General features: G+C 39.9%; 1 protein-coding gene across 1 annotated transcript; it reads left to right on the forward strand.

Moving 5' to 3' along the window:
• The first annotated feature begins 5,864 nt into the window (after window positions 1–5,864).
• LOC132286501 (cyclic nucleotide-gated ion channel 2-like) lies at window positions 5,865–11,568 on the forward strand. Its single transcript, XM_059788850.1, has 8 exons — window positions 5,865–6,105; window positions 6,369–6,996; window positions 8,537–8,752; window positions 8,856–9,169; window positions 9,761–9,872; window positions 9,983–10,219; window positions 10,732–10,818; window positions 10,914–11,568. Exons 1-8 carry the CDS (start codon window positions 6,068–6,070, stop codon window positions 11,397–11,399), a joined length of 2,118 nt encoding a protein of 705 aa, XP_059644833.1. The 5' UTR covers window positions 5,865–6,067; the 3' UTR covers window positions 11,400–11,568.
• Window positions 11,569–22,318: the final 10,750 nt, after the last annotated feature.

Raw genomic sequence — 22,318 nt, forward strand, 5'->3', positions numbered from 1 at the left:
ATCTTAATTTAAAAATAAAAAAGAAAAAGAAAAGAAGTAATAACAAAATATAATTTATTTGAAATATATGTATTGAATTAAAAAATCATTTTAGACGTCCACATTTTTAAGAAGTTGGGACATTTATAAAGTAAATAACAAAAAAAAAAAAAAAATTAGTTTAAAGTTTGAATTAAATTAATTAATTTGGAAGTATGATTCTGAATTACTTCTACAACTTGAAGTATGATTCTGAATTACTGCATAATATTGATGTGTTCAATAATTGTTGAATTACGTACTATTTAGCAATCAATAAAATCAAAAAAATGTTGAATTACGTACTATTAGCAATCCGAATAAAATAAAAAAATGTCGATTCTTGTCTAGTTTTATTTAAATTTGTGGTTGGGTATGTCAAATCACAGATATAAATATATGCAATTCCCCAGTATGTAACTGCTGAACCAATATCACATGCCACTGATGGAGGGGGGAACATTGTAACAGGACTTACAGTTTAATTAATTAATTTGGAAGGTTGCTCATAAATTAAAGAATACTGTTAAGTTACTTATCAGTAAATAGTTTCACCCTATTCACCTCTTATGTGTTATAATAACAAAAAAACATATCAGCTTCAATAACAAAATAATTCACACCCTCCTACTCTGCTTTCTCGGATTAACCATTGAATAAATGTAAAAAGGTTTTTTTTTTTAATTATTTTATTGATTTTGTTATTAAAGCTGATGTATTATTTTGTTATTAGAATACATAAATGGTGAGTAGAATGAAGCTACCCACATGAGAACCACACACATTGTCAGTGTGTAGGACAGAGTTAGGATTTAAATTCCGGAGCATAGTGGAATTTTTAAAATATATATATACATATATAAGAATAAGAAGAAAAAAAGAGAAAGAAAAATATGTTTTTTCTTGTTAAAAAAGAAAAATAAATTTTGACAAAAACAAATTAGAACATGATTAAATAAGAAAAATTTAACTTTTTTAAAAAGATAATTAAAAAAATTTAAAGAGTAAAAGAGAAAAAATAGAAAAAGTTTTTTAAAAAAAATTGAAAACTAATAATTTTAAAGAGCATAATATACAAATTTCTATAAATATATGTAAAAAATAAAATAAAAATCATATATATATATATATATATATATATATAGGGCGGGCCAGGACACACTGGCTCCGCCCGGTTCAGTGTGTGTCAAGACTCAAGAATAGTAGTACTGTAGTAGTATGTATTAAACTTCTTTTGATTCGCCATTTATTTATTCTAGTTAAATTAATTTATTGATGTACTACTTGTTTTGGAATGTTGTTCGTTTATCATGCATCAAAGGTGGGCCCTGTGCTTTGTCCCTCTTGGCTCTTGCCATACGAAGCTTCCACACCCCTCACCATGAAAACGTTGTTCAAATAGTGTGTGTGTGTTTTTGTGTGTGTGAGAGAGAGAGAGAGAGAGAGAGTGAAAGACGGGTGTTGAAGCAACGTAGACAAGTTGTGGAAGCTGGTGTATATATATATATATATTATATAGAGAGAGAGAGGGGCTTTATGAACCCTAGGCATATAACGCGAGCCTATTTGTGTGTGCGTGTATCTGTGAGAGAGATTAAAGGATTTTTTCCTTTGGCAGGCAGACTCGAGCTTTCAATATAAGTGTCATCAGATCTGTTTTTCTTATCTTGTGTGGATATTGATATTGATAGGACCACGACATATAACCTACAATATATTTGTACTGAATCCCCTGCCACCAAATTAATTAATTAAATAGAATAAAATCAACTCTCAAGAGCTCGTTGATTTATATGATAAAAAGAATTTCTGCCGAAATAATAGATAGCAAAGAATTGTTTTTTTTTTGGATTTTAATTCTTATAATTTTTATGATATGTTCAGTTGCATATATGGCCTTCAAAATGAAATTTAAAAAAAAAAAAATTTAATTTAAAGTTTGAATTAAATTTTTATCATTTCCGATGTCAAGATACTAATTTCATACCACCTAACATAGCATTAGACTCACTAAGAGCCAATGAGTTACACTAGAAAATAAGGAGTGTTTAAATTTTGAAAGGGTCTTTTATGAATTTTTTGGATTTAGTACTGGAAGCACTTTTATAATTTTTAAATCTTCTCTACTGAAAATAAATAACAAGAGCCAATGTATTTTTTTTCCCGGTAAAATATTGCATCGAACCAATGTAAGTCTGCCATGAACACCAAAAACTGTAATTTGGTGGTATTTTTTCTACTTGTAAAACGGAGTGAAATTTTAAGTTGTCTTTATGGTACGTTGGATGGAAGGATTGAGGAGTGATGGATGAGAGGGGGAAAAAGATAAAAAAAATTTGTGTTTGTTGGAAAGGAAGGAAAAAGAGGAAGGAAGCAAAAAGAGATACTTTATCCATTATTCGTTTGTAATTTTCTATTCGTCCAAAACTGTGATCACCTTCTCTTTCTTAGAATGCCTCATCCATCTCTTCTCCTCTTCATTCCATCCATTTTTTTCATCCTCCGATCAAAAGAAATATTAAGATAAATGAGTGAAGTGAGTTTTTTTTTTTGGTAAAAATAATAATAAAAAAAACAAAATAGTATCTAATTTCCTTCTTAATTTTTGGTTTTTTCAATGGTGTATCACACATTTCGTGGTCGTACCTATATATATATAGTAAATGATCAACTTGTGCATATAAGCAACAAATATGTACGAAGATATATATATACATAGTGACCTAATCGTGCCTTTCAAGCTTTCGTCCTCGTGCAAAAATTGTAAAACGGAAGCTACTCGTGATATATAAGATGTCAAACAAAGACAATAAAACAGTAGAAAACTTCTAGCGTTAGCCTTGTTTTTTTTAGAAATAAATATTAGCCTTGTTGGCCTTCTAACGTTAGCCTTGTTTTTTTTAGGAGTATGGTATGGGTGTGACATTTCTCAAAATTCAGTACCATTCCACCTCAACTTTATATTCATTGATCTCTCCTTCTTAAAAAAAAATTTAAGACTTGGAATCTAGCTTATTAAAAATATGTTGCTGGTATGAGTTGTATATACTATAACTTTTAATAAATACTTTATCAATTTGTTGAAATTTTATTACATCATTTGTTTTTCGAATTATTAAATACTTATCACCATCACCGGTTCACTTCTATTTTCTGGCTTGGTGTGTTGTTGCAAAAAAAACAATATTATGGAGCCTTATTTTAAATATAAATAATACAAATAAATTTTAAAAAATTATATTGTTAAATTTAATAATCCATCATTTTATTATTTCTTTACTAAAAATGAGTATCATCAAACACATTTTCATTTTTTTTTTTTTTTTTTTTTAACATTTAAAATCACAAGGGTAGTTTTGATATGTGTAATTACTTTCTTTTCACTTTCATGCTATTCAAACTAATTAACTAATATTTTTCTATAATTTTCTTGAATAAATTTTTATACTAACCAAATGTATGTCAGAAAATTATTTTTCTTTTCATTCACTTCACTTTCTTTTAATTTCCTATTTCTTTTTATTTTCTTACTTATTTCCATCCAACCAAACGGTGCCTTATTATTTCCACTTTTTTGCACTATACTTATTCAAGCACAGTGTTATTTCTAATTTTAGAAAAGATCATTCCAACTCTCCAAAGGTACCTATGAAAAGAAAACCAAACATATAAACAATTCACCTATGCTGCATTTGGTGTGCAAGAATAGGGAATGAAATGGAATGCACATTCTAACTATTTATTTGTTTGGTATACAATTTAAAGTGGTAGTGGTCATTCCATTGAAAAAAAAATTCATTCATGAGAATGAAAATTCATTCCATAACTAAACCTATAGAATGGTTATTCCATTCCTAAGTTTTTTTTTACAAAAAAATCAAGTTCCTAAAAAACCGTCTTGTTCTAAATCCAAAAACCACTACGATACCACCACTGTTACTTTCCACCACCACCATCACCTTCCATCACAAACATCGTCGCCTTTCATCACCACCACCTCTATTTCCTTCCACTACAGTCACTGCCATCGCCACCATTGTTGCTGCCTTCAACCACCAGACCGCTTCCGCTTCCGTTGCCTTCCACCACTACCACATCCACCATTGCCACCACCACCACCGATTTCCACCACTACCACTACCTTCCACTACTACCATATTTGATTGTCGCCACCTCTATTGCCGTCTATGCACCACCGTCACCAATAATGCCACTGTAGCCACCACCACCACTTATACCACTACCGCCTTCCACCACTGCCACTATCATCACTGCCATCACCTCTACTATCGCCGCCTTCGACCACTACCACACTGTGGTGTCCGCTGCTTCCTACTGCCGTCGCTGCCACTACCGACTTACACCATCGCCATCTCAACACCACCTTCTTCCACTACCACAACACTAACGCCTTTCACCACTACCACCACTGCTTCTACTGCCGCCACCGCTATTACCACTGTCTTCCACCAACACCACTGCCGCCCATCGCTGCCTTCCACCACCGTTATCACTTGCCGTCTTCCACCATCACCACCTACACCATTATCACTTTCTACCTCCACCACCATCGTCACCACCATCATTTTTTTTAAAAAAAAAAAAAAAAAAATTTGATAGAAGAATGTTATTTTGTTAATTTTATTTATTTGTCATTAATAATGGTATTTTGGAGAATTCAAATTGAAATTCATTACATTCTAAATTTTAAATTTGCCTAACTAAACAATCATTCTATTCTTACACATTTCATATTTGCAACCAAATAATAGAATAAAAATGACCATTTCATTCCATTATCGCTTGCATTTCATTCCATTCATCCATACCAAATACAACACTAGTATAGTAGTTGGACAAATTGTATGAATATGTTATTCCCGAAAGAAAACAAAAAAATATTTAAAAAAAGTCATACTTTTAAAAATAAATGACTATTATATATGTCTTAACAATAAACTTTTAGTAAATTTGTTTATTGGTAGGATTTGATAGTTTCATGTGGTTTGATAAAATTGAAAATTTTAAGATTTTTTTTTTTTCTCTTTCTTTTCGTTGTTACTCACACATTTCCCATCAAGGAATTGTTTACACGTAACTGGAATAGATTCTAAGATCCCAACGAGTTGAATTTTAAGTACTAAAATTTTTAAATAGTAATTAAAAAATAAATATTTTTTATTTTTTCATTGTTTAACATTAAGTAATAATTGATGTATCTGTCACTTAAAAGTTAATTTACCCCATTTTGAAGACACCTAGACTTGTTTGTAATTTTTCCTAAAAAATCAATCTGCCAAAAAAAAAAAGTTGCTCCAAGTTTTAATCACACCTTTTAATTATACAATACAATCCAAACCGATAAATAACCCAATTCAAATCCCATTCCCAAAATAAATGAGAATTTGCCAGTTTCATGTTCTACTTCTTCAACCTCTCAGAACAAGCATATAGGACTTGATATTAATTGATATATAAGTTATATTATTGTATACATGTAATGTAAATTTGTAATATATATATAGAGAGATAGATATATATACATATGTGTATGTATATTGTTCTGACATCCTGAAATGGAGTTATTTTGAAGAATAGAAATTTAACACATATTGACATATATGTACACATGTACTTTCTTAATTGCAATATTTTTCACGGATCTCATGAGTATTTTTTGGGACTGAAAGTGAAACTGATATAAGTAAAGAAATTAGTACCATAAATGGAGGGTGATAATACTTTGTGTGGACCCCAACCACATCTAGGCCCACCGTCGCTACGTTCCGTAAAAGGTTGTTCATCATCTCATCTATCTCTGCACACACACCCTCCTTCATGTGCTACATGACAGGCCCCTTAAATCATCAGACCACTTACAACAACACACCCACTTCTCTCTCCTACCCTCACTACCTTCCATTTTCATCCTATACATCATCATTCATATATATCTATATATATATATATATAACACATTACACATTTCTCTCTCTCTAAGCTTTGCTCCTGGCCTCTTCTTCTCTCCCATGGTTCCTACCTTCCAAACATGCCCTCTAGTGCAAACTCCCATCTCTTCCTCTCAAGGTCACCTATAATACTATTTATGAATCTATACTGTACACACACACATAAATTATCTTCCTTTTTTTTTTTTTTTTTGTTCGGAAGATCATATATAAATTATCTTGACACTCCGTTTGATAGTATATTACTTAGTTTAAATTTTAAATTAATTTTTGTCTTGTTTTCTAATTATAAAATGTGGATTCTATGTTAATATTTTAGATTTAATTTTCTACTTCAAACCCATTATTCTCATTTAATGTTTTGTATTTTGATTCCTGCAGGTGGTTTGAAATATTCCGGAGAAAAAGTGCACATTCCAGCAGCAATGACGATGACGACGACAATCCAATCTCGAATTCAATCGAATGCTACGCATGTACGCAGGTCGGCGTCCCAGTTTTTCACTCCACTAGCTGCGACCGGGCCCACCAACCCGAGTGGGAGGCGTCCGCCGGTTCGTCGCTGATCCCAATTCAGAACCGGCACGGCCAGAAAACCGGGAAGGACCGGTCGCATGGGTTCCGGCGACCAGCGGGGCCGTTCGGGCGAGTTCTGGACCCGCGGAGCAAGCGCGTGCAGAAGTGGAACCGGGGGTTTCTGATGGCACGTGGCGTGTCCCTGGCCGTCGATCCTCTGTTCTTCTACGCGCTGTCCATCGGCCGCGGTGGCGCGCCGTGCCTCTACATGGACGGTGGGCTGGCGGCGATCGTCACCGTCCTCCGCACGTGCGTGGACGCCGTGCACATGTGCCACCTCTGGCTCCAGTTTCGGCTTGCGTACGTGTCGCGCGAGTCGTTGGTGGTCGGCTGTGGGAAGCTCGTGTGGGATGCACGTGCCATCGCTTCCCACTACGTGCGCTCTCTCAAGGGCTTCTGGTTCGACGCCTTCGTCATACTCCCGGTTCCTCAGGTTAGTAAAACCAAAGGGGTAGATCTGTCATTTAATACTTACCTGTTGAAATGTCAGAAACACCCTCATCTTTTTTAAAACGATACATGCTTTCTCTGCATGTTAATGTAAGGACATGAGGACATCATATGATCAGAAACAATAACCGTCTTTGTGTGTGAGTATTTAATTGTGACTGAGGATTCTTAAGCGTGCTAGCTATCTTACGCGAGGGTGAGTACTTATTGTTGAGTATATGGACAGCTGTGTATGTACATATATATACATCATAATCTGTACAAATATACATGTATGTATGTAAGTATGTATGTAAGTATGTATACATGTACATCCTCATCGTACTGTCACTGTTGAGTCCAGTATGACCTTCTCAAGGACCAGAAAATGTTACAAAACATGCCACTGTTGTACTAAGACTTTATTGTAACAGTCTGCACCCTATTAATTGAAGACTTGAAGTAAATATTTGATGAACAATAAAAGAAAATTATTTTCTTTAAAACAAATATATATATATATATATACTCAAATTTGTGGCTAAATAAAAGGAAAATGTGATATTTACTAATTTTAGTTTTGGGTGCTTATTAAAGTTAGGATTTCCAATGTATTTTATAGGTAAGAAATTATGGTAAGTTTGGATGGTAGTGTTAGTCCTGGCTAAATCATCATGCATGTGCTAACCATGATTTGGATGGTGGGTGAGGATTGAAATTAATTAGTAATACTCCATCAATGAGCATAATTAATGTGGTTAAGTGTGGGTCTGTTTGATAGTGATGTATGATGGATGGAAAATGTGAATAAGCTTAAGTTTTTGTTTTTATGCGACAGTATGGAAGAACAGCTGAAATTCTTGGATTTCTTTGTGTTTTAGCTCTCAAGGAAAGTGGTAAATTGTTCCTTAGGGTTTGGACTGTTGGAGGCAGTAACAATAAAAATGGAAGTCTACCTTTATTTTAACAGTCTATTGACAGAACACACATCCTTTAAACTTACGTTCATGTGCTTTTGACATATACCACTCTCCAGAACTTTCAGTTTTTTTTGGTAAAAATATCTCTTGGTTGTCCATTTTATTCTCTTGCAAAATATCTTTTCCTTGATTATTGAATTTTCGAGCCCATGATACTGAATCAGCTTCTTTAGTTTTTTTACCAACAAAATAATTGTTTTCCCCCCTACTTGCTGAATCAAAAACCAAAACACAAGCTTATGATAGAAAAACGATGCTCATGAACTCGAAAACGTACAAATAATTGTTTTCCCCACTGGCGACGTTGAAGGATATTATATAGAAAACCGTGGTCAGCAATGAACATGAACTCTAATTGCCATTATATGATATCCCTCATTGGATATGTTTTACAAGACATCAATTATAATGGTCTGCCAATATCTAAAAGCAGAATTCTTATGAAGTATTGTGATTCTGGCTTTTAGCCCTTCATTCCCGCCATTTTGTTATATGATTTCAATGATATTCTCATACTGTTTCCTCCTCCTCCTTTTTTCTTACTTCTCTTTTCTGTAATTGCAGGCTGTGTTTTGGTTAGTTGTTCCGAAATTGATCAGGGAAGAGCAGATAAAGCTGATAATGACAATACTACTACTGATCTTCTTGTTCCAGTTCCTCCCTAAGGTCTACCACAGCATACACCTAATGACAAGAATGCAAAAGGTCACTGGTTATATATTTGGCACCATATGGTGGGGTTTTGGCCTTAATCTCATTGCCTACTTCATTGCCTCTCATGTAAGTCTATGTTATGCTTCGTTAATATGTACTATATATATACATATATATATATATCTGTGTTGAGAAATTGTTCATGGCACTCCACTTATTCCATGTGCAGGTTGCCGGAGGATGTTGGTATGTCCTTTCGATACAACGGGTAGCATTATGCCTCCAGCAGCAGTGTGACAGAAAAAGTAAGTGCAATCTCTCTCTGTCTTGCTCAGAGGAGGTCTGTTACCAGTTTCTGTCACCGACATACACATTAGGGAATCCTTGTGGTGGCAACTCAACAATGACCAGAAAGCCAATGTGCTTAGATGAAAATGGAGCATTTCCTTATGGGATCTACAAAGGGGCTCTTCCGGTTATTTCAAGCAATTCTCTTGCTGTTAAGATTCTTTATCCAATATTTTGGGGATTAATGAGCCTCAGGTAAACAGTAAATTAATTATGTCCGTGAATGAAACTTATCAAGAATTTGTTTTAAAAACCTTCGTTTATAGCCTTTTCTATTTGCCAATTTCTAGAAATGCAATTTATTACTTGTGATTGCAATTGTAGCCTCTTCTTGGGCTACATGTAAGAACTTGCTGCTACCGGACTGCGTTAGTGTATTTCAAATTTTTATATTTGCTCTAGCTTGACTAACAAATAGATAATGGAGTAGGTTTATCTGAGTTCATTAATGACCTGTGACTTTGCAGTTAATCTGAAACTACAAGGAGTTCCAGAGGGAGATTTAAAATCTTCCAAATTTTATTCTCTGGATAGACTTGGTCAATGGAAGTTGGATTCTTTTTGGAACTCATTAGATATTAGTGGAAAATTGGTAGAGTTTTGGAAAACTTCCATTCTGTGTCAAAAAAACGTGTGAATTCCAATATGTTGATTTGTTTTTAACAAAAAAATAATATATGTGTGTGTGTGTGTGTGTGTGTGTGTGTGGGCTTCTTTGGGCCTGGTTTTGACCATCTTATTACCTTCATGGACAACATTCATACACCTTTTGATCTTTGGTTACAGCACTTTTGGCAATGCTCTTGAACCAACAAGTCAGTGGTTAGAAGTAGTTTTCAGTATATTTATTGTCCTCGGTGGCTTAATGCTTTTCACTCTTTTGATTGGGAATATTCAGGTAACTCACAATTCACGAGCTTACTCTAAATGTTCTGATTGTTAATGTGAAAGTTCTATTTTAGATTATGGTCTGACAATGAGGACCAAATTAAAAATGTTGCCTTGAAGGTATTCTTGCACGCGGTCATGGCAAAGAAGAGAAAGATGCAGCTGAGGTGTCGCGACATGGAATGGTGGATGAGACGGAGACAGCTGCCTTCTCATCTGAGGCACAGAGTTCGCCATTTCGAACGCCAAAGATGGGCAACTATGGGTGGAGAAGATGAATTGGAATTGATTAAAGACTTGCCTGAAGGGCTCCGACGGGATATTAAGCGCTATCTTTGCCTTGATCTCATAAAAAAGGTATTACGAACAGCCATCTACTAATGTGTTTGGGAATGAAACAGAAAAAAAACTTATCTATAGAAGTAGTACACTAAATGTGTCTTGAGATTGAAGGGGATACATCAATTCTTAAGCAGTCCAAGTGTATTAAGGACCCTACTAGAGTTTGAATATTTAGCTTAGCAATCGGCACAGAGTTTGAATATTTAGCTTATCCTCGGGCCTCAGTTTATTTTTTTATTTTTTGATATAACCGACTTCATAGAGGCATTTTATATGTTATAATGGTGATGAGCACTTTGGTTTTAGTAACTCATATAGTGTAATATTTTCACTTTTGTTTCAAGTAATTTTCTTAGCAACTGATCGAAGGAGAAAAAGAAAAAAAAATCCAAAATGGCTAACTATTTTTTGTGATCAAAGACCATCTGAAATATTCACACACACACAGCTTCTCCTTAGCATACCATCATTACTACACAAACTGTAGGTTTAACGTTTTTTTTTTTTCGGTAATTCATCTTCTTTAGGTACCTTTGTTTCAAAGCTTGGATGATCTTATCCTCGACAACATTTGTGACCGAGTTAGGCCCCTTGTATTCTCCAGAAACGAAAAGGTATGTTACATGAGTTACACGAAAATCACAAAACTTAATCTACCAGGAAGTAACTTTCTTAACCTTTTTCATGTTTCAAACTTTGTATGGAACAGATTATTAGAGAAGGAGACCCGGTGCAGCGGATTGTGTTCATTGTTCATGGACAAGTAATGAGTAGCCAAAACCTCAGCAAAGGCATGGTAGCCACAAACACACTAGAACCGGGAGGCTTTTTGGGTGATGAGCTCCTGTCATGGTGCCTTCGCCGCCCATTCACAGACAGACTTCCAGCCTCATCCGCAACATTTACTTGTATTGAATCAACAGAAGCATTTGGTCTGGATGCAAACGATCTGCGATACATCACTGATCACTTCCGCTACAAATTTGCTAACCACAGGCTGAAGCGAACGTCAAGATACTATTCATCCAATTGGAGAACATGGGCAGCTGTGAACATACAGTTATCTTGGCGCCGTTACATGATGAGGACCAAGGGTCCAATGACTCATGAGGTGGAAAATGGAGATGATGAACGTAGGCTTCGGCAGTATGCTGCAATGTTCATGTCAATCAGACCGCATGATCACCTTGAATAAATGCAGCTGCTGCATTTTTTTTTTCAATAAAGCGGATGAGGGATTGAAAGAAATTTTTATTGAAATAGATGTCCCGTAGGTATGATGTGACGACCCATGTCGGGTAGAAGTTGTTAATAGTTATGTGCGGACATTCCTAGAATAGATTGAGTTGGAGACAATTTGGTTGCGAGTTGCCTAGCTATACCATACGGTTTGGTGTACATTGGAGTCATAAATATTGACAGATCATTGCGTTGAACTGACAAAGATGTCTTGTAGCCTCAAGTAGGAGAAACCAACAGTGCATAATTCTTTAATACCTGTAATTCATTTAAATGGAATTAGTAATCTCTCCCGACTCTTGTGTATGCAAAACTGTTTAGCGGGAAATCCTCCATTATCGTTTTCATTTAAATTCCCCCACCTTACTCAATTATTTTCCTTAATGTATTAACCAAAATAAACCCGTCACTCAAAGAATACCATGAAGCGATATCCTGTCATGCTGCTACCAGCGTTTGTCTACTATGTGTTAATCAACAATGGAGGATTCAGGTAGTCCGTTTACTTAATTATGTTTGAATTAAATGTACGTGTCATAAACAAATTTCTATTTAAGTTGCAGAATAACAATCTAAACTTGTGTCTTATAATTTACATTGGGTCGTGTTTGGATTGACTTATTTAATAGAATTCCTTAGGTCGGCATTACACTCATTAATCGTCTTATTTTTAACTTTCGAATTCATATTTAAAAAAACAAAAAGAAAAAGAAAAAAGAATTGTGATAGCATAGGTGGAAGACCCATTTGAGCCCACGTAGCAAGTGGGCTCAAATGGTTTGAATTTAGGCCCATCCTTTGTATCTTAATCTTGGGCCTTACCCACCTACGAAATCCAATTTGTGTCATGCAAAACCTGTTCATTGACACAGTGTGTGCGTACATGCATATATTTTTATTCATGTTCACTTGGAGGGTTATCTATGCAAAATTATAAATATATATATTTTCTTCTATGTGACGTCACTTTATTTTTGGGTCAATGTTCATCCTTCCTCATCAACCGTAGATCTCATCATCTCAAACACAACCTCAGGAGGAACGATTAGCAATTCGGGTGAAGAATCAATCGTCGATCTCTGTAACTGATGGTTTTGCTGACTTTTTCATTCAAAACTTCATACACAAATTTCTCTTGTGTTTGGATAACTTAAGTGGAGAGAAAGAGAGGATAGGGAGAGATAAGGAGGGATAGCTATCCCTTTCTATCCCTTATTTGCTTTCTCTCATAATTTGAAAAGATAGGGAGAGAAAGGATAATAGAGTAAGTAATTAATTCGTAATACTAAAAATACCCTCCACAAATCATTATATAAAAAAGTTATTCCTTTTATGTCCCAGTGCAATATAATAAAGAGTTAAGTGCAAAAAAATCCCTCTACTATCGATATAGTGCATATCAGTCCCCGTGTGATAAAAAAAACCCCCTATACTATCAATTTGGTGAGATTGGATTCCTGGTGATGTAAAATGACAATAATACCCTCACTTCAGTTAAATAAATTAATGATTATAAATAAGGCCATGTAAAATGACCATTTTGTCCAAATTTGTGTAAAATGGAGTTTGTTTGGTATAAGGATAATATAAATCTCAAATTGTATAAAATTGGGATAGCATAAACCTGAATATAATTAAATCTAAAACCAAACATGCCCTTTCAAACCCAAAAAAACTCAATCTCTTCAAATCCAAATTCATCACCTCACCAATATCAACCTCCGCCGGAAAATCAAACCAAGATTCTATTGAAATTGAACAAAACCCTAGCCTTGTTCATCAGATCCAACGACTGTAATAACAATTCTATCGAATCCAACTCGACTACACCATTTGCAAAAGGTATACACACCATGGTCTGTAACCCAAACACCCGTTCCTATCGAGCTCGCTCGCAGGGTGAGGCGGTGAGTCGGTCACCTTCTGCAACCCATATTGGAGCCGAATTGAAGAAAGCCTAACCTGGAAGAGCACTTCCATTAGCAAACGACTGAGTCATTGACACTAGAAAGAACCACTCCGTATCGGAAACTTTTTCGTCAACAGCTTCGTCTGGAGAAGCACAGGAACAGGAGATGAGTGAATTGAGCTCTCGGAGCACCTTTTTTCGGTGCTCTTACTCCTTCGCCGACAAAGATGACGCCGTTTTGTGCTTAGGCTCGCCGGCAATTGTATCACGCGCAAGTTTTTTAAGGAACTGGCCGAGATCGAAGTTATCGAGAGATAACTTATTAAGAGCTACTAACCCTAATGCTTAAAACCCAATGTTAGATCTTTTAGGGTTTGTTTGTTATTTCAATTCTCATTTGTTTACCTGAAATTGAAAAGATAAGGCATGGAATCAATCTCTCTCTATATATGTTCTTGTGCTTTTGTAGAGATACTTTTTGTATTTGACAAAGACACAAAGTTTGTGCTGTGTTTTTGAGGAGGCCCGAGATGACATGGGCCAGATATGACTTGCAAACGCGACATCCGGTCCGTACAGATGGGTCAGGCCCATAGAGAGACACTGCCATATGGGCCGAACGCGAATAAGCCCATAAAAGATGACCAGAACTCATGGAGGAACGGGCCTAGATCCAGCAGTCCATCAACATTTGTAAATATCTATAAATAGGAGAAGTAATGGAAAGAATAGGGGAGATATTTTTTGGATTGAAATGCAAGAATTCTAGAGAGAGAAAGGGGGAGGGATTTCTTGTATCTTCAATTGACGCCGTCTGTGGGAATCGTGGAAGTTTGGTTGATCAATGATTAATATCGCGTGGATTCAGACCAATCCGGGTGATCGAGACTCAATCTTTGGGAGTTGGATCCAGATCTGAGCGATTGTGACCTACTCTAGAGGAATTTTAGTTCCTGTTGCTTTGGCAGAAGTGGCTTCAGATCTACGTAACAACGAGTTGTTCGATTGTGGCAGGATCTGACGGATTTAGAATTCGGACAATTCAGATCTCGTCAACCGTGAGCATAATTCGGAGAATTCGAAACCAGATCTGAAAAATTCCCACTCACGAAGCTCGGATCTACTCACGAACTTGAGATTAATGCCTTTACTCCGTTCAAGAATAATGATAGGTGAAAGCTCCAATCCGATGGAGGTTGTCCAACAAACGAAGCTTGAGGAGTTGATGAACTTGATCGAGGCTCTAAAAAAAGAGAATGCAGAATTGAAAGCTGGAATGCAACATCAGCAAATGCCCGCGGTTTCGCGTCCACCTCCGGCCGGTGAAGGAGGTGTTCGATCTAATATCGCGCATTAAGGCGAGCAGGACGAGAACAGTCAGTCAGCTCTCCACCGTGATGAAAGGAGGATGGATGATTTGCCGCCAAATGCTCGTCGAATTGAGGATCACGAAGGATCGACTCACGTTGATCCGCGACATGAGCAGATCAGACAGAACGAAGCCATGACCTTCGATCCGCATCGGGAAAGGTTCAACCGAGAGGAGGTGATAGAGGTTGATCGCCGCCAAGTTGCGTCGCCTTGGCAAAGAGAGCTCATAGAGGAACGGTCGTTCGATCCGTCCTACCGGCCCTCCATGGCTACAATCACTCATCGCGGTTCGGAGAGCAGAATCGTAGCTCACAGAGCTACCACTGGGCGCCAAAGAGAGAATGAAGCACTCCGATCCGCGGCTCGAACGGTTGATTCACCATTCACTGACGAGATCCTGAATGCCCCGCATCTAAGGAAGTTTGCTATGCCAGTATTTATTCTGTTTGACGGAACAACCGATCCGATCGATCATGTGTACCATATCCAGTTGAAGATGGCCCTGAATACGGAAAACGACGCTTTAATGTGCAAATGCTTCCCTACAAGCCTAGCTGGACCGGCGCTCAGCTGGTTCAAGAACTTGCCTAGGAGCTTCATTGGTAGCTTCCGAGACCTGTGCGATCGGTTCATAAGCCAGTACTATGGGAACAAGCGTCCGCTAAAGGACATCTCAAGCCTATTCACAATGAGACAGCACAAAGATGAACGTCTCCAGGCTTTTCTCACCAGGTTTAATCTCACTAAAAGTATGGTGATCGAATGCCACCCTTCTACAGCGGTTCAAGCCTTCAAGTTAGCCATGACACGTGGCACTCCGTTCCATACCAGTCTGGTAGTGAACACGCCGACGACTATGGATGAACTCAATGAAAGAGCCGACGGCTTTGTGCGCCTAGAAGAAGAGGAGGCAGCCAATGCTCGGACAGCGTCGCTCGTGTTGACCGAGAAAAAGTCCAAGGCAAAGATTAGGCAGAAGCAGGCTCAGCCGCAGCGTCAGACCTCTTGGAAGGCAGAAAAGAGGTCCAGGGAGGAAGAGCTGATCACTCCGCTGAAAGTCACTCTGGCGAGGCTATATCAGGAGAACAAAGATAAGTTTCATCCACCACTGCCAATTAGGCAACCCCTCGAACAGAGGGATCAGACTAAACATTGTGTTTTCCATTCCGATTTCAGTCATCAGACTAATGAATGCAGGAATTTGAGAAGGCAAGTGGAGATGTTGATAGCTAGAGGGGAGTTCGCGAGTTATGTTCAAGGCTCGGCGACAGAGCAGAATCGACCGATGGAACAAGTAAAAAGGAGCCATAAACAAAGCTCCCACAATTTACAACCAGTTCGTATAATCAATGCTATCCACGGTCGACCCGAGCCCAGCGAAGATTCAGATGAGCTGCTCCGAGCGCGCCTACGGTAGGCGCAGATGAAGAAAAGGGTCAGCAGTGTGAATACTCTACACCAGCAGATCACATCGATACAAATAAAGTTCGACAGGACGGACCTGCAGCGTGTTCAAATCCCCCATGAAGACCCGTTGGTAGTCAGTTTGACAGTGGCGGACTGCCTGGTGCGCAGAGTTCTGATCGATCCCCGGAGCAGTGCGAATGTCATGCCGAGGGACACATTTGATCGGCTCGAGATTAAACCAGAGAGGCTCAAGCCCACTGGGAATCCCCTGTTAGGATTCGATGGCAAGAGGGTGGAGCCCGTCGGAATGGTGGAAGTAGAAGTTCAAGCTGCAGAACGAGTTCTTATGGAAACTTTTGTGGTTGTAGAGATTCACCCCTCGTACAATCTCCTGATGGGAAGAGGATGGATTCACAGAGTCCAAGGAGTACCCTCAACTTTGCATCAGGTCATGAGGTGCCTCGGACCCGATGGAAATAAGGTGATAGACATTCGTGGGGATCAGGTTGCAGCCAAAGAGTGTTATTCCGTCACACTAAAGTATGCTGGGAAAGGGAAGGCGCCCGTCCGATCGGCAAGCTCCAGATAGCAATTACAGGAACCTCCGCCCAAGCAGAACAGGGTGGAGGAGTCAGTTGACTTGACCGAAGAGCCCCTTCTGGATGTGCAGATCGATCAGTCCAGGCCAGAACGAACTACCAGAGTAGGAATAAGACTGACCAGGGAAGAGCGGCAAGAGCTAGCTGACTTCTTGTCTCACAATGCCGATGTATTTGCATGGAGTCACCTAGACATGCCTGGAATTAATCCCTCCGTATCCTGTCATTCCTTGAATGTCAATCCCAATTTCAAACCAGTAAAACAAAAGCAACGAAGATTTGCTCCAGAACGCAACCAAATCATAGCCGAGGAAGTTGATAGGCTGCTTGATGCGGGATTTATCAGAGAAGTGCACTACCCTGATTGGTTGTCCAACGTCGTTGTCGTGCAGAAGAAGAATGGGAAATGGTGAGTATGCATTGATTTCACCAATTGAACAAAGCCTGTCCGAAGGATAGCTTCTCGCTGCCAAAGATTGATCAAATGGTGGATGCTACCACCGGGTATGAACGCTTAACCTTTCTGGATGCTTATTCAGGTTATAATCAGATCCCTATGGACCCGGCAGATGAAGAAAAAACTTCTTTTATAACCGAGCGAGGGACATACTGCTACAAAGTTATGCCTTTCGGACTAAAGAACGCGGGAGCAACTTATCAAAGACTTGTTAGCAAAATTTTCAAGGATCAAATAGGAAAGATTGTGGAAGCCTATATTGATGATATGATGGTAAAGAGTAGGAAGAAGAATGATCATCTAAAACATCTGCAAGATATATTTGATGTGCTGAGGCGATATGGGATGAGGCTCAATCCAACCAAGTGCTCGTTTGGTGTGAGTTCCGGTCAGTTCTTGGGATACGTGGTCAACCGTAGAGGCATCGAAGTTAGCCCCGCTCAAGCAGAGGCTTTGATTAAGAATGCCGAGCCAAAGACGATCAGAGAGGTGCAAGCCCTCACAGGACGAATAGCTGCGTTAAGTCGATTCATTTCAAAATTGTCAGACCACTACAAGCCGTTCTTTGACACGATTCGGAGTCATGGAAGACAGGTCTGGGTAGATGAGCAACTACAAGCATTGACCCATTTGAAGGAATATATGCAGAATCCACCAGTCCTGTCAGCCCCGGATCCAGAAGAAAAGTTATTTTTGTATCTTGGAGTATCTAGTGTTGCGACAAGTGCCGTTCTAATTCGTTGCAAGGAAGGCGTGCAACACCCGGTATTTTATGTCAGTAAAACAATGACCGAGGCAGAACGAAAATACTCGAAGGCCGAACGGGTGATACTTGCACTTGTAAACGCAAAAAGAAAGTTGAGACATTATTTCGAATCCCACCCTATAGCTGTTCTAACAACTTTTTCAATCAGATTGCTTATGCACAAGCCAGAACTCTCGGGCAGAATGACAAAGTGGGCTATAGAGTTAAGTTCATTTGACATAACATATGAGCCGAGAACAGCTGTCAAAGGACAAGCGGTAGCCGATTTCCTGCTAGAATGTGACTCTGAAGATACGGAAGAAGACCTTAGGTACGGCTCTTGGAAACTTTATGTGGATGGCTCCTCTAACCAGATGGGGGCCGGAATTGGGGTTATACTGCAAACCCCAGAGGGTACTTCTTTGAGTCAAGCACTCAGACTTGAGTTCTGAGCCACCAATAACGAAGCGGAATACGAGGCGTTGCTGAATGGGTTAAAGTTGGCCAAAGAGCTACAGGTCAGAAGTTTGACTGTTTATAGTGACTCACAGTTGATTGTTCGGCAGGTAAATGGTGAGTACGCGACCAAGGATGACAAGATGGGGGCATATCGTTCTGCCGTTCTGCATAAAGCCAAGGACTTTGCAAAGATTGAATTCATACAGTTACCGAGGGAACAGAACGCAGATGCGGACCGGTTAGCATATAGTGCTTCGAGTTCTGGTGAAACATTGGCGAGGGTGATTCCAATAGGAATATTGACCCAGCCATCTATTTTCGAAGAACCTTTGGACTCTGACCCTTGGCAAGTCAACGTCATACCGTATGAACCAAGTTGGATTGACCCCATCATTACTTATATTCGAGATGGCGTTTTGCCTATGCAAAGGGATGAAGCTAGGAAACTCAAAAAGAATGCTGCAAAATACGCCATCGTGTATAACCAGCTGTACAGAAGATCCTACTCTGGCCCGTACTTGAAGTGTGTCACCCTCGCAGAGTCGCAGCAGGTATTGCGAGCTATTCATGAAGGTGTGTGTGGCAATCATTCTGGGGGAAGGTCGTTAGCGCATAAAGCAATGACACAAGGGTATTTCTGGCCGAACATGTCAAGAGATGCGGAGGAGTTCTCTCTAAGGTGCGATAAATGCCAACGATATGGACCATTGATCCACCAACCACCTGAGGAATTGCACGTAATGGCCTTGCCGTGGCCTTTCGCGCAATGGGGGATGGATGTGGTCGGTCCTCTGCCAACGGCAAGAGCTCAGAACAAGTATGTGTTACTAGCCACGGATTACTTCACTAAGTGGGTGGAAGCAGAACCATATCCTAGCGTGACTCAGCCTCATGTGAGACGATTTATTTGGAACAATATTATCTGCCGTTTCGACGTTCCAAGGTCAATAGTGATGGATAATGGCACGAACCTCGACAGCAAGCAAGTAAGAGAGCTGCTGGAGGAGTATGGAATTAATCAGAAGTTGGCTGCAGTAAGTCATCCTCAGGCCAATGGACAAGCAGAAATTACAAACAGAACAATTTTCGCCTGCATTAAGAAGAAGCTGGAGGACCATAAAGGGAAGTGGTTGGATGAGCTCCTGAACGTCCTATGGGCTTACAGAACCACCCCAAGGCGGCCGACTGGGGAGAGCCCGTTTGCAATGGCATATGGTACCGAGGCGGTTATACCGGTTGAGCACTTGGTCCCAACTATCAGAAGCTTAGCATGGAGTTGAGATCAGAACGACAAGATGTTAAGATTGAACCTCGATATGATAGACGAAAGGAGGGACGCTGCAGCAATAAGGTTAGCATCATACCAGCAAGTATTGGCGAATAGTCACAACAAAAGAGTGAAACACAGAGATTTTGCCCCTGGCGATCTGGTTCTGAAAAGAAAGGTGGGGATAGTAAAAAAAATGATGCCACCCTGGGAAGGCCCATACAGAATTGCAGAAGTCATAGGCAAGGGAGCATATACGTTAGAAACCATGGCGGGAAGGTTGGTCAGCAAGCCCTGGAATGCCACGTCTCTGAAGAGGTACTACCAATGAAAGCTAAGTTTCGGCTTTATTGGGTGTTGTTTGTTGTCAATCAAGTACGTATGAATGTGCAAATTTCTGAAATTTATAAAAATAACTTTCCTCTTCAATGGGTTGCTAAAAAAAAAAAAAAAATGAAAAGCCAAGTGGCAAGTGGCATTCTAGCCGAGCGCTAGGCACTTAAGCAAGATAAGTGGTAGCTGGCACCATAAGCCGAACGCCAAACACTTGCTAAAAAATGAAAAGCCAAGTGGCAAGTGGCATTCTAGCCGAGCGCCAGGCACTTAAGCAAGACAAGTGGCAGTGGCACCATAAGCCGAACGCCAGACACTTGCTAAAAAATGAAAAGCCAAGTGGCAAGTGGCATTCTAGCCGAGCGCCAGGCACTTAAGCAAGACAAGTGGCAGTGGTACCATAAGCCGAACGCCAGAGAGCCAGACACTTGCTAAAAAATGAAAAGCCAAATGGCAAGTGGCATTCTAGCCGAGCGCCAGGCACTTAAGCAAGATAAGTGGCAGCTGGCACTATAAGCCGAACGCCAGACACTTGCTAAAAAATGAAAAGCCAAGTGGCAAGTGGCATTCTAGCCGAGCGCCAGGCACTTAAGCAAGATAAGTGGCAGCTGGCACCATAAGCCGAACGCCAGATACTTGCTAAAAAATGAAAAGCCAAGTGGCAAGTGGCATTCTAGCCGAGCGCCAGGCACTTAAGTAAGATAAGTGGCAGCTGGCACCATAAGCCGAACGCCAGACACTTGCTAAAAAATGAAAAGCCAAGTGGCAAGTGGCATTCTAGCCGAGCGCCAGGCACTTGAGCAAGATAAGTGGCAGCTGGCACCGCAAGCCGAACGCCAAGCACTTGCCATAAACAAGCACATGACAAAGTTAATACAAAAAAAAAAAAAAAAAAGAAAAAAAAGAGAAAAGGTATATATATATTGAAAATGGGTTTGAACAGAGCGCAACACAAAGGAAAAAAAGAAAAAGAGTTCTGTCATCTCATTCAAAATAAGCATTGGATTTACAAAAAATGAAATATTCAAGTCACATTGTTACAAAAAAAATATGGAATCGAAGAGTCCGGAGGAGTCCTAGCTAGCTGCCTCAGTACCGACAGCCTCCTGGTTGTGCCGACCCGCCTCCTCGGTCCCATCAGCCATCTCACCCTTACGAGGTGGGGAATCAAGATGAATAACAGAGTCATTCTGTTGGGGGCCAACGTCAGCAGTGGCTATGGGAGGTACCACAGTTGACGATTGAGGAGCGGTTAGAGGCAGAGCGATAGGAGGAGCTGTAGTGATCCTAGAGGAAGCAATGTCCTGGCACTCATCAAATATGTGCTCCGCTTCGGTGGGTTCTGGGTCAACATAGACCCCCAGAGGGTCAATCCCTAAATCCTTATCGACCTCATCTGGAGTTGAGCTGGTCTGTCCCTCATCCGGAACTCGGTCGGAGAAATCTTCTCGGAATCCTTGAGCATATCTAAAAGCGCCGACCCTTGAGAACCGAGCATGAAGAGCCAGCATCCCACCGTTCACTCTGCTGATGGTATCAATCAGAGCAGTACGCTCGTTCAGAGCTCTCTTCTCAAAAGCCATCAGAGCAGACTGTTCATCAGCCAGAAGGCGCTGGAGCTCTGCCTTTTCGTCTCTGATTGAATCACGCTCAGTCTGCCAGACACTCTTTTCAAGTTGGAGGGCATCCTTCTCATCCTGAAGAGAGTCGTTTTCTTTCTTCAAGACATCTCTTTCTTGTTCGGTTTTTTCAAGCCGAGCCAGTACCTCGGTATTCTTGCTGGCGAGAAGGTCGTTTTCCTTATTGGCCACCTCCAGGCTATCAGAGAACTTACGGGCCCTGGCGTTCCCTATTTCAACCTGCTTCTGCATAGCCATCATACCGAACAAAGTCTGCATAGATATACATTAATAATGGTTAAACTGATAGTCTGGTCGGACGAAGGTAAGACCAAATAGTATGAGATGATTCATGAGTTGGGAAATAAAAGTCACCTCCATGGCAGATTGGGGGAAGCGGCTAAACACATCCTTTTGGGATAGACCTTTCGCCGCCTCAAGGTCTTTCGAAGTCCACATGCTCCTGTAATACGCCATGGCGGTCTGGCCATCCTTTAGCATGGTCTCGTTCGGCTTCACGAACGTCCCATCCGTTCGGGTGTACCGAGGAGCCCACGGTGGTAAAGTGGGAAGAGAAGGAGAAACTGAAGTAGAAGCAGAGGCACCAGCTGCGACAGGCCCGTAGGGGGCAGGAGTTCTGACTGGGCGATACAAGAGAGCACTCGGCCCAGAGACCCGGGTCCTTCTTATAAGAGGTTCCTCCTCGGGG

Source organism: Cornus florida, unplaced genomic scaffold, assembly GCF_030987335.1.
Source record: "Cornus florida cultivar Cherokee Brave unplaced genomic scaffold, ASM3098733v1 CherokeeBrave_3.0.0_Hap2_Chr11, whole genome shotgun sequence".
Taxonomy (NCBI): domain Eukaryota; kingdom Viridiplantae; phylum Streptophyta; class Magnoliopsida; order Cornales; family Cornaceae; genus Cornus; species Cornus florida.